Consider the following 14,015-nt stretch of genomic DNA (forward strand, 5'->3'; position numbering starts at 1 on the left):
GCAGCTTTATATTGTGTTTATAGACCCCTGATGAAGAAACAAACTTTGTATTTAATAATGCGTTGGATCCCTTGCTGTCCCTTTGTGAACAGTTTCACGAACATTGGCCTTACAGACTGATTGAACCGCTTGTATTTTATTCATGCACTTTATCATGTGTTTGTGTACTTGTAATTTTTTGTAATAATTTTTTGTAATAAATTTTGATATTAATTTTGTAATATTTTCCTTGATATTTACACATTGGTTACTTCTGCCTCTAAAAATCCCATTCAGAGGAAAATTTTGTTTGTTGTTTCTAGTTAGGGATGTGGGCATTACCTTACCAATTGGCTCCAGTAGTACAGTTTTGTATTTAGGGTAGCAAATACCCATCCCTCACCTTTTTCTGTGTGCCATTGGACAAACCTACAGACCAATATTATGATGACGTTGGTAGTATTGGGACACTTGCATGTCCCATCTATAACAAGACCTTTCTAAAGAAGAACGTAAGGATGCTAAACTGTCTTCAATGTTTTCTAGCCTCAGAAAACTTCTGGGAAAAAAAATCATCTTACCATTGGCATGTCTATTCCTTTGAACAGTATATCAAAAATAATATTGCCCCTTTTGGACTGAGAATAAAAATATTTCCAACCATAGCTAACCTCAGTTCTTTTTTTAAAAAATGAGAATGAGAAAAAAATCTATTAGCATTCTCCAAGGGAACGATGGCCCTATTGACTGAAGAGTTTAAGAGAAAGACCAAAGGATTGGATTCTTTAAATGCTCAATTACTTGCACATAAAAAATACCCCTCCTTCCTACATCTAGATAATGAATTAGGGGAGCATCTGAAACTATTCAAAAGAGATATTTTGGATAAAAAAGAGAAGAAATTCCATTGTGAGAAGGTAGCTTTTCAAGATAGTAGGGCGTTCATTTGGAACACCTCTATTTCTAGAACCAAATACAATTACAAAAAGCGTCAAGGTCAGTCTGAATCAGCTATGTCAGATATTTCTTCTAATTCTTCTTTGTCTTCTTCCTCCACAGGGCCTTCTCAAGCAAAGCAGTCACGGAAAGTCAAAAGGAACTCATAAGGGGGTGGATCACAAGAAAGATTTAACAAGAAACGTGTTACTGAACCACTATCCTCCACTTTGCCCTCGGACAATTCACTTGCGGTGTCAGGTAGCATTTCTGGTGATTTGGGTATATCTTCTCTTTTTAATTCATGTGGTGATAACTGATCTATATCTGACACAAGAACTCCAGATCAACCTTCAGCAGAATTAGGATCATTGGATACTACACAAGGGATTTTTTTAGACCGCAATTCACAGTAAACGTAAATATGTCAATAAGTACTATTTCCAACACTTCCCACACACAACAAGTTGATTCTTTCAATATAGTCAATTTCTCACAACACATACTCACTGACACTGAAAAATGTTTATTAATGAGAGGCTTGAGTTTTTGCCCCAACAAGGATAATGATAAGTTTGAGGTCATCAAGGACCTCCAACTTTTTGTTAGGAAAATAATTTTGAAATGATTGTATAATTAAAACCAACTGGCTAATTCCCACTTCAATTTTGTGGAAATGAGAGCTATTGATAGTCTGATCAGCCTCTTGGAGGGAAATGATTCCCCCAATTGAATTGACCAGATACTCTCCCAGATTGATAGAACTTCTGATATATCAGATGTGGTCACACCAGCGACCCCTAAAAATATAAAGAAGTCAGATATGTTTCCAGCTCTCAGTCTGAGTAATAATGTTTTGGTCTTTATTAAACTCACTAGCAATGAAATTTGTAAGATCCGTTTGTTTGAAAAACAAACTTTACGCAATCTTTCCCAAAATCCCATGATAAATAGTTTTACAGTTTTAATATTTGTTAATATTCATTTAACCACCTTTTATCTATATTCATCATCTGTGACATTTACATTCACCAAATGATTTGGACCAGTGAAGACAGAATGGTAACTTCTGCAAGTATAGTTGCAGTGCAGTTGCTCCAGAGCTTTTTAAATAAGGGTAAGCTCTAACAATTTCCAACATCCAATCATGTGCAAAAAAATTAAATTTTTTTAATTTTCCTTGCATGTGATTGGGTATTCTTTACAAAGTGAAGCTTTACCTCATTTTCTAAGCTCTATAGCAACTGCACTTATAGAGGTGCAACTGAATTTGCAAAGTGCATAGTCTGTTTCCCATAGTGTCACAATTGCTTGTTTGTGGTCCGTATATTGTTACAGTTGCTTGTATATTGTATCAATTGCACTTTTTTTTGATTATCGTCACAATTGTCAATTTTTTGCCCCCACATAGTTACAACCCCACCCCCCCCCCCCCCCGTTTGTCACCCCCATATAATCACAATTGTGTATTTGTTACCTGCATATTGTAAAAGTTGGCTGTTGCTTATGTAATTTATGCAATTGCTCTTTTGGAACAATGTTTTGTTTGGATAACCATTTTTGCATATATATATATATATATATATATATATATATATATATATATACACTGCTCAAAAAAATTAAAGGAACACTTTGAAAACACATCAGATCTCATTAGGGAAAAATCTCATGCTGGATATCTACACTGATATGGACTGGGTAATGTGTTAGGAAAGAAAAGATGCCACATTGTTTAATGGAAATGAAAATGATCAACCTGCAGAGGGCTGGGCTGGATTCAAAGACACCCCCAAATTTAAAGTGAAAAAATGATGCAGCAGGCTAGTCCGTTTTGCTGAAATTTCATTGCACCAACTCAAAATGGTACTTAGTAGTTTGTATGGCCCCCACGTGCTTGTATACATCCCTGACATTGTCGGGGCAAGCTCCTAATGAGACGACGGATGGTGTCCTGGGCTATTTCCTCCCAGATCTGGACCAGGGCATCACTAAGCTCCTGAACAGGTTGATGGCGTCAGATGGACCAAAACATAATGTCCCAGAGGTGTTCTATTGGATTTAGGTCAGGGGAGCTTTGGGGCCATTCAATGGTATCAATTCTTTCATCCTCCAAGAACTGGCTGCATACTCCCGCCACATGGGGCCGGGCATTGTTGTGCACCAGGAGGAACCCAGGACCCACTGCACCAACGTAGGGTCTGACAATGGGTCCAAAGATTTCATCCCAATATCTAATGGCAGTCAGGGTGCCATTGTCTAGCCTGTCGAGGAAGTAAAAATAATATTGTTTTTTTTGTCTATTTTTTTTTTTGTTTATTGCTCAAAAAATAAAAATCACACAGGTAATAAAATACCACCAAAAGAACGCTCTATTTGTGGGGAAAAAAAAAGATGTCAATTTTATTTGGTTACAGCGTCGCATGACCGCGCGATTGTCTGTTAAAATAATGCAGTGCTGAATCACAAAAAATGGCTTGGTCATTAACCACTTGCCGACTGCCTAACGCCGATCTACGTCGGCAGTCAGCCCCTCACAGGCAAAGTGACGTAGGGCTACGTCACTAGCTTGTGAGGGTCTAGGGAGCGAGCGCGCGCCCCCGGAGGCGCGCTCCCGCTCCCGCGTGGTCATGGACCCCCCCGCGCGTGTGACCGGCGAACCCGATGTCCGCCGGTCACTCGGCGATCGGCGGGGGAGAGGGAGAATGTCAGGCAGCTTGTGTAAACAAGCTGCCTGTCATTCTCCTTGCTGTTAGGATACTGATCACTCGGATCTAGTATGTAGATCCGTTGATCAGTGTCCATACAGCTCAAGCCCCAGCCAATCACAGTAGAAAGCACGCCCCTAGGGATACACACAGCCCCTCCCTCCCAAATAAAGTTAACCCCTTCACTACCAGTGTATTTTTACAGTAACAGTGCATATATATAGCACTGATTACTGTAGAAATGTCACTGGTAACCCCAAAAGTGTCAAAAATGTCAGTCAAGGGTCCGATCTGTCCGCCCCAATGTCGCAGTACCGCAAAAAAAATCGCAGATCGCCGCCATTACACGTTAAAAAAAAAACAACAAAAATGACAGAAATCTTTCCCTTTGTTAGTAAACGCGATAACTTTTGCGCAAACCAATCAAAATACGCTTTTTGCGATTTTTTTTACCAAACATAGGTAGCATAAAACAAATTGGCCGAAAAAGTAAAAAAATTTTGATTTTTAAATTTTTTTTTTGGGGAATTTCATATAAAAAAATGTGAAAAATATTGCTATTTTTGCAAAATTGACGCTCTTTTTTTGTTTATAGCGCGTGATCAAAAAATCGCACAGGTGATCAAATACCACCAAAAGAAAGCTCTGTTTGTGGGAAAAAAAGGACGCCAAATTCGTTTAGGTACAGCGTCGCACGACCGCGCAATTGTCCGTTAAAGTCACGCAGTGCCGAATCGCAAAATACCCCCTGGTCGGAATGGGGGTAAAATCTTCCGGGGCTTAAGTGGTTAAGGGGGGAAATGTTCCTGTCCAGAAGTGGTTAAAAAGTGTTCCTTCAAATTTTTTTGAGCAGTGTGTGTGTATATATATATTATATATATTATATTATATATTTATATATATATAAAGCTGTTTAGAGGATCATGTAGTCCCCATGGGCGTGTCATCATCAAAGCCAGTTGCTATTATCTGTTTGTTTTGCTATAGAGTGCCACGTGTGCTGCTATTAAAGATTTAAATTTTATTTAATTTAGTATGTTGTCATTATGCCCACATTTCACTGCATCACTGCATTGGTGTTAAAGGCTTGGATTTTATTTTAAGCATTCCACATCCAGAACATTTTCCCTTTTGCACTGCAGCAAATAGTTTCATTACTATTAAAAATAATTGTATATTGTATGGAGGCTATATCTTACCTGAAGCTCTCAGATCTTGATGGCTGCTAAAGCTGTGTTTTTGATTTGAAGTCTGTGTTGGCTTGTTCACTATAACAAAGCCTCCTTCTACTTCCTTCTCTTGAGCACTAGATTGCCGTTTGTAAAAGCTAAATCTTGATTTCTTGGGAGATTTATTTGTTTGACTCTCTTCAGTATCTTTTCCTGTTTCTTTATTTATTCTAGCAGCCACTTTTGGAAGGTTGCTTAAATTTACATTTTCGGGTAATTCTTGCTCAATATTAATTAGGTCCTGTAGGTATTTTTCCAGTCTTTTATCTCCTTCAGTTTCTCCCTTATCTCCATCAGTCGGTGGACTTGGACTGCCAAATCTTAACATTTCACCTGGAGCCAGACTCCTCCCCACCACCAATGAATATTTGGGATTGATAAGCTTACGAGCCACAGTGGATGAACGTGGCCTGGTTCCCACCATGGGACTAGGTCGCACATCAGGTAAGGAAAGCTCTTTGTAAAGATTCACTTCCTCTGATATTGCATAGAGTTCACGAAATTCAATGTCAAAAGGCTCAGTGTATTGTCCAGACATGAATGTCATAATGTTGCGATCAACTCTTAATGATGACCAGGTAAACCTATAAAGCAAGTTTTAGCATTAGAACAGTTTGTTATATAATATTGCTAACAAAGCCAATCAAACATTAGCAGTTCTGTACACAGTACAGTAAATATTGACTATTCAAGAAAAAAGTATTTTTCGAAAAGCATTCCATCAGTTAAAATCACTTTAGCGCTACTCTAAGGGAGCTGCTGGTTAAGATGGATCCTTTGTACTTTGTCTCATATTATCCAATATTAGTACTATCTAGAAAGCAGGCATCAAAGCAGTTAGCAAGGGTAAATGTAATGCATTATTACTCAGTAAAGTTGATAACCAAGCAAGTACGAACAAGTTGGCAATTGTTGTTACATAGTTCAGCATACAGAATGGCTAACAGTGAGGGCTAAGCATAAATGGCATAAAATGCACAGATTAGCATAAACAGTAGCAGTATCACTTAAAATGCAACAGTAAGCTGTAATTTGACTTGATTTAACAATGCAGGAGTATTACTACCAGTGTGTACAAATGCCAGCTGTGCTAGCCCTAGACCGCCCAGATAGGTTTTGTCAGAAATGAGCAACATAAACAGTGAAAGGGAATGTGGGAAACTTGCAAGATGAATGATAGGTGCAGTCCCCTAATTGGCCCTTCTACCAACTAAAGTTGGGGCCCTTTAAATTAATATTGGTGCACTTATGATAGTCCTTTAAAATGCAGTAAGATGACAAAGAGTGCAATACAGTTCAGTGCAAGGTTGAATAGAAGTGGGCCAAAAATAGTGATGATGAGATACAACCACTGCTCAGAGTTGGTAATAGTGGGGTAGGGAGTTGAAGGTAATGAGAAACAGAATTGCTATAAAATGATGTGGATTTGGGGCTCTAATTAATCTGCAATTAGCAGCTTGATTGCTGCCAACAGTACACAAGCAGGTCAGTGGCCATCTTACCAACTACCAGAGGTGGCAATAGGTTCTTGTGGTGGAAGGGTCCCTTCAGGCCTGTTCTGATGCAGCTGCAAATCAAAGAACTAGAGTGAAGCATCTAGTAAATTCTCCAGTCTCTCGGTGGCAATCTCAAAAGGTCAACAAACCTGACAGTGCTGCTGGACGTTCTATGATCTCACTCTCAACCTCAGGCTTTTTAGAGCTGCCTCTGTCTCCTGCTCACACAGACAGGTAAGTATGTGTGGACTACCGTGGCAGCAAGAGAGCAAGCTTTTTCCAGGAAGTGGAAGTGGCTCCTCCTGCTCACACAGTCTATTGTGCCCTGTAGTTCTAGTTCAGAGAGACAGTTGTACCAATACATGGCTGCGGCCTTGGACTGCACCTCCCATTATTCTGGGCAATCTGCCTTAAAGTATATGGGTTCACTTGACTTCTATCTCCCCCTACTAGCGGGGGGGGGGGGGGGGGAACTCGTGGAGTACAATGGTAACATCACAAAATGTGGAGAGAAGTAAATAAAGAGCAATGCTTCCTTTTCCGTACTGTTGTAGTCCATTACATCCATTAACATTACCTAAGCATATATGAAAAAACATCAATTCAACATTTCAATCTTTTACATGTTGCTTAGCACTTACAGTATTTAAATAATCTTAAGAACTCTGAACCCATTTATTATCGGATATACATTATTATTTACAGTTATTCACAGTTACAGTTCATTTTATGTTCATTAATACTGGAAAGCGTACCAACAAGAAGAGGTTCAACAATATTGTTTTGCATTTTACAGAACATCCGCTTCCTCAGACACAGTGATCAGAATTGTTAATCTTACCTTTACATTAGTTACAAAAATATCAATGTAAAGTAAGTATCAGTGGGTGGAGGGTTTTTCATGTATGAAACTGACGATGAACTGATGTTTTGTACAGTTATCATATGGTGTCCAACATACCTATTGTAAATTGAAACCATGTAGTATGTGCTTACATTATACTGTATGTGTGATTATTAAACCTACATTGCATCTTTCTCCCTATTCAAGCACAAACATAGTTACATACATAGTTACACAGTTATTCAGGTTGAATTACAGGTTGTTACAGCAGGGGAAAAAATTCCTTCCTGATCCCCTGAGAGGCAATCATATAATCTCTGGATCAACTTTACCTATAAATGTTAGTATTCAGTTATATTATGTACACCTAGGAAATAATCCAGGCCTTTTTTAAAGCAATCTACTGAGCTTGGCCAGAACCACCTCTGCAGGGAGTCTATTTCACATTTTCATAGCTCTTACTGTGAATAAACCTTTCCGGCCACCCCATATATACTGCAGCAAAGTGGCGCTATTACGCTTAACTACGTACCTGTATGTCGTTTTGTTCAATAGCCACTAGATGGTGGCATTGGGCTGGTGGAGGTAGGATTGCCCCATGATTTGCTGAATGTTGATCAACAGGTCTGGCAGACCCTATGTCCGCCAGCCACCTGGAATGATCCCTGGGAGAGGCAGAACAGCGATCTGCCTATGTAAACAAGGCAGATCGCCATTCTGCAAGGGGACAAGATAGAGATCTTGTGTTCCTGCCAAGCAGGAACCAGGATCTCTGTCTTACCCCAGTCAGTTTAACCCCGAACAGTTAGTAAGCACCTCCTAGGGACACACTTAACCCTTTGATCACCCCTGATGTTAACCCTTTCCCTGCCAGTGTCATTAGTGCAGTGACAGCGCATTTTTTTTTAGCACTGATCACTGTAATAATGTCATTGGTTTCCAAAAAGTGTCAAAAGTATCAGATGTCTGATGTGTCCGCCGCAATGTCGCAGTCCCACTAAAAACCTCTGATCGCCGCCATTACTAGTAAACAAAATAAATGAATAAAAATTCCATAAAAATATTGCATCATTTGTAGACGCTAAATGAATCAGTATACGCTTATTGGGATTTTTTTTACAAAAATATGTCACAGAATACATATTGCCATAAATTGATGAAAAAATTTGATTTTTTAATTGGCTGTGTTTTATAGCAGAAAGTAAAAAAAAATGGATTTTTTTCTTATCGTAAAATCCTTTTCTCTGAGGTTCACTGACGGACACAGCTTCAAGTCTTCAGACCATTGGGCTTTATGCTGTCTCTCTTTAGGACTAGGACTAGGCAGGAACCATTTTTGGTTACGCCCCTGGGGCAGTCCCAGAGGGTATACCATCACTTTCTGCTGTAGGGCTTCAGTTTGTAACAAGCAGTCTCAGAAGAACATATAACTCAACCCTAAAGAGGGGTGGATGGTGTGTCCGTCCGTCAGTGAACCTCAGAGAAAAAGATTTTACGGTAAGCCAAAAATCCAGTCTTCTATTTTGTTCACTGACGGACACAGCTTCAAGTCTTCATACCATTGGGATGTCCCAAAGCAGTGTCAACATGAGGGGTGGGAAAAAACACAGCAAACGCAGAATTCCCAACAAGGCTAAACATAGCCAACCATGTGACAACAGGAGCTCAACTAGGAACAACTGGAGCTCACCACCAGGAAAATGTTCACCCCCAAGAAGCGGAAGCCTCTGCAACCACAGCCTGCAAAACTTTGAGGCCAAACGCCACATCTGAAGATGCAAGTACATCCACCTTATAAAATGTTGTGAATGTGTGTGCAGACGACCACGTAGCTGCCTTGCACATATGAACCACTGACGCCTGATGACGGAAGGCCCAGGAGGCACTAAGCACCCTCGTAGAATGCGCTTTAAAAGGAAAAGGAAGAACCTGACCCTTAATGGAGTAGGCCTGCACCATCGTCTGCCTGATCCACTTGGAAATGGTCGTGGCAGATGTGGCCTGCCCCTTACAAGGTCCATCCGTAAGAACAAAGAATCTAATTTTCGAATCTGTTCAGTCACCGCCAGGTACACCGAATCGCCCTTTCCACATCTAAGGAATGTAAGGCAAGTTGCTTAGGATTTTTCGGTTTAGGACATAGGGACGGTAACACAACGTCTTTATTCGAATTAAACCCCGAGACAACCTTAGGAAGGAACGCCTGACAGGGTCGCAACACCACCTTGTCCCTATGAATCACCAAGTAAGGTGACCGACAGGATAACGCAGCCAACTCCAACACACGACGTGCGGAAGTAATAGCTAGTAAGAAAGCCACCTTCTGCGACAAAATGAGCAGAGAAAGTTCTTGAATAATTTCCAAATAGTACCAAATTGAGATTCCACGGAGGTACCAGAGATCACACTGGAGGAGCTAGATGGCGAACTCCCTGTACAAAAGTGTGAACCAAGGACTTCGTCGCCAACGGCCTTTGGAAAAAAATAGCCAAGGCGGAAATCTGGCCCTTGATGGTGCCCAGAGCCAAACGTTGATCTACACCTAATTGTAGAAACTCCAACAGGTGGGACACAGAAAAGGAGCGGGGAGAAACCCCCCCGCAACTCACATTAAGTAATGTATGCCTTCCAAACTCGATGATAAACCTTCCTGGAGGTAAATTTCCTTGCTTTCAACAGTCCTCTATCCTTCAGCACCTGGCTTTTAATAGCCAGGTCGTTAAAGCCATTGACCGTAAAGCAGGATGGGAGATTGGTCCCTGAGACAGAAGATCTTCCAAGAGAGGAAGTTTCCAAGGGACGTCTGCTACTAGCCTTGCCAGGCCTGCGTACCAAGACCGGTGAGACCAGTCTGGTGCCACCAGAATGACTGGAATTCCTTCTACCTCTATTCTGAGTAGCAGTCTTGACAGAAGTTGTATTGGAGGAAATCAGACAATACTGACCCCAAGGGGCCACCAGAGCGTCTGCGGCATCAGCCAGAGGATCCCGAGACATTGACAGGAACCTCTGCACCTTCCTGTTGAGATGGGAAGCTAGCAGGTCCACATCGGGGGTCCCCCACTGAAGGCACAGTTGATGAAATACCTCCCGGATGAAGAGACCATTCTCCCAGATCCAACGTCTGCCGACTGAGATAGTCCGCTTGCCAATTCTCTACCCCCGGAATGTGCACAGCAGAGAGGGCTGGAACATATCATTCTGCCCACCTCAAGATGCCAGTCACTTCCCAGGCCACCAGAGCACTCTTTGTGCCCCCTTGATGATTGACATATGCCACAGCCATAGCATTGTCTGGTTGTATCCACACAGCCCGTTCCTGTAGAGGATCTATCCATTGAGACAGACAAAGTCGGATCTCCCGAATTTCCAGGATGTTAATCGGCAACATGGACTCCTCCTGAGTCTAGACACCTTGGACCGAACACACTCCCAATACACCTCCCCATCTGAACAGACTGGCATCCGTGGTGATTACAGTCCAACCTTTGAGGAGAGAGGTTGTGTGCAGCAGGAGCTCCCGGAAGGATCCAAAGCATTCCGTCTTAGGCCTGTGATGGTCTCAGCAAGCCCAGGCCCCTGGCCATCTGAAGCTCTCCTTGGAGGACCGTCTCTTTTTGGACACCCAGAAAGAGCTCCTGGAATTGGTCTAGGGACCTGCCAGGTGAACATCAAGCCAAGGAGGAGGCAAGGAAAGAGAAAGTCAAATGCTTAATGAACAAAGTTGCCTGTGTTTTTGAGGGGAAAATGGCCCGTCTGAGTGCTCTTTGAAATCTGAGGGACAGATCGGGAAGAAACAAGAGGGCCGGTCTCAGTAAAGACATCACAGTCCTGAAGGATGACTGCCGGGGGCAGTGGAATCTTGTTGGTGACCTATCCCGTGGTTACCCTGGTGAGAAGGACTTCCTATCGGCCATATCTGAAAGGCTGCAGAAGGCCAGCTGGCGAGGGCAGCCAGTCCGTAAGGAGGTCCCAGCTTGCATCACAAGCAGCTAATGTGGAGGTAAGACCCGTCTGTAGCGAGGTTTGTGGTGAAAACAACCTGGGGGCAGGGAGTGTGCCAGAGGCTGAGGTGTTGGCAACCCAGGGTGAGCAGGCCTTCAGTGAAACCTCCTTACCTATGGTGGGGACAGTTATTGCCTCATCCTTGGCTAGTAATGCGGCTGAGGTTATTGCAGCCAGGGTGGTGCAGGTTCCCATGGAGGTCCCTGTGGTTGTAGGTTCTGTGGTGACCCCTGATTTAAGTGTGCCTAAAGCCCCGTTGGTTGAAGTGGCCAGTGGTCCCCATGTGGTCCCCCCTGCTATACCCACTACCTCCCCGTCTGTAATAAATAATCTTGGTGGAGTTTCCTTACCATCTCCAATGCAGTTGATGGCAGAGGGTCTGGAAGTGATCACTGTCGCTAAAGCAGGCAGGCAGGAGAAACCGGATAGCTCGTTGGCCCCTGCTGCCTCGTTTTCCAGTGTTGCTGGAGTGCTGGGCTCGGTTGCTGATGCTCAATGTGGTAAGAAAGGCCCTGAAATGGCAGCCATGCCTGGAGACAGCATCCCATGTGTCAGTCACTTCTGGGTTCCACACTTCCTGTCCGGACCGGTCAGGAATGATCATAGAGTTGCCTGGAGAACAGGAAGTGATGTCAGGAATGACCAGAGAGATGCCTGGAGGAACGGAAAGTGCTGGTGAAAACCCAGACTGGATTATAAAGAATGTAGAAAGTCTAAACAGTGCTGTGGAAAACCCGGAGAGAGCTTCAAGTGGCATGGACAGGGGCAGTGATGTGTTATCATCAGGAAATGTGTCAGTTTAGCCTGGCCAAGTCACTGATCGGGGGGACTGTGTTATGGGGGTCCTCCAGACTGACCGTCCAGTTCTTGACTGCATTAGGCAACTGGAGGAGCCACAGGTGTCAGCGTTAGTCGGTGAAAGTTCTCCTGCTGTGTGCAATGATGCTTCCACCTCTGGTTGGCCTGCTGACTGGGGGACCTTAGCTGAAAATGCGGGGTCCCTGGTTGATGGGGCGGATGACCACGGTGAAGGGCAGAGCACGGTTGCGGTTGTGGGTGGAGTTGTTAGAGAAGATTTGAATATTGTGGCAATAGGGGGAGGTATGGGTGACGGTACTAGGGGGGCAATAGTGGCAGATTCTGGGGCCCTGGGAGGGGCAGGGAGGGCCCAAGTACAGGGGTGGTGCCTGTGGTTGAGTCGGTGAAGGAGGGTGGGCTAAAAGTGGCCTGGGTGTCTTCTCCCGAGGCGGTCCCCCCTGTAGCTGGAGGGCCTTCCAGACTTCTGGGCCCTTCTCAGGAGGGTAGGCTTCTCTCTGCTCTGCTGGAGGGACGCACCTTTGCAAATATCATTGGTGTGCCCGCCAGGATTGACCATTTATATGGTCAATTTGGCTCCAAATTCCGGATGACCTTTTGAGAACGTTATCTGTGATGAAACGCGTAAGCTCACGGCGTGCTGACGTCATCCCCTTAGCGTCCAGGAAGTGCGGGTGAGCATAGCTGACCGGCCGGCGGCTTACACATTTATGCGATCTGTTTCTTTCCTGCATGTGAGTTATTTTCTTTTATTTATACAATAAAGTCTCTTGGATTTTATGCTATTGCGCTCCCCTCTTTGTTTTATGTTGGTGATATTTACCTGGGATCAACATCCTGAGTGAACTTGCGGAGCCAGCAATATCTCTATAACACCTGAACATATGATTTATGTGCATTCCCTCTGGAAGTCTGGTAAGAGGCATTGAGATTGGTGGTGGATAATATAATTCTTACCTGTCAGCAACTTTTTGGATTACATGAGCACTATATTCACGTTTTGGTAAGGAGTACCTATATGTGCCCGATTCACTTATTGGTGTCAATTTATTTGGAATATACGTCTCACATCAGAATCAAATTTTTGCATATTACCTCTGGGGATCTGGTAAGAAGCGCTAAGATTGGTGGTGGATTTCACAAGTCTCTTTGCCTGTCAGCAGACAGCAATCCCTTTTTTTATTATTTGATGAGCACACTCCTATTTGGTAAGGAGTACCTGTATGAGCTTGATTCACACGTGGTGTTATTCATTGGTGAAAGCATTGCACTTTCTATGTGAGTGCATCATATTTTATTTCTTTTATTGTGAGGTTTTACGCTACGGCGTTCTTTCATTTCATTATATGAACACCATACATCTGCATCCTCTGGGAGTTCAACAAGCATTTCCATTGATTAAAGGCGTCAAGATTTCTGTCCTTGATTCCCTGCTAATTTAATTTAGCTTTTTGGTAAGCATAAAACCATTGGGAGCATTGAAGGGATCACCTCTTGTTTCTACACATCACCGTTTGTTTTTGGACTTATTTATGGACATTTGTCATATTACTGAACTTTTTAGCGCGACTTTTTATATATATATCTTTGTTTTTGGGTGTGGTCACACTTGAAGTTGCTGCTTTTTGTTTGATTTCCACTAGCGCGGTTACCACATTTCTTTTCCAAGTACAGGGGTGGTGCCTGTGGTTGAGTTGTTGAAGGAGGATGAGCCAAAAGTGGCCCGGGTGTCTTCTCCCGAGGCGGTCCCCCCTGTAGCTGGAGGGCCTTCCAGACTTCTGGGTCAGGAGGGTAGGCTTCTCTCTGCTCTGCAGGAGGGACGCACCCCCACATCTTGGCCGAATATGATATCAGTTTTGTGTCCCCTGTAGCCATGGAGCTTTTTATAACTAAGTATGAGCTGGTCAAGGGTCATGAGTCCTGAAAGAATTTCCATTTGATTGCCCTCTCCAGGAAGGAGGAGGTTAAGAATGTCACCATCCTTGTTAGGAAAGAGTTTATG

General features: G+C 43.1%; 1 protein-coding gene across 1 annotated transcript in view; it reads right to left on the bottom strand.

The window, feature by feature from the left end:
* The window catches only part of FAM83F (family with sequence similarity 83 member F), a 239,017-nt gene that overhangs the window by 78,666 nt on the left and 146,336 nt on the right, over positions 1-14,015 (bottom strand). The window contains exon 4 of the mRNA XM_082265924.1: positions 4,823-5,436. Within this exon, the coding sequence (XP_082122050.1) occupies positions 4,823-5,436 (614 nt within the window). The remainder of the gene's footprint in view (positions 1-4,822; positions 5,437-14,015) is intronic.

This window comes from Pelophylax lessonae, assembly GCF_965119305.1.
Source record: "Pelophylax lessonae genome assembly, chromosome: 8".
Taxonomy (NCBI): domain Eukaryota; kingdom Metazoa; phylum Chordata; class Amphibia; order Anura; family Ranidae; genus Pelophylax; species Pelophylax lessonae.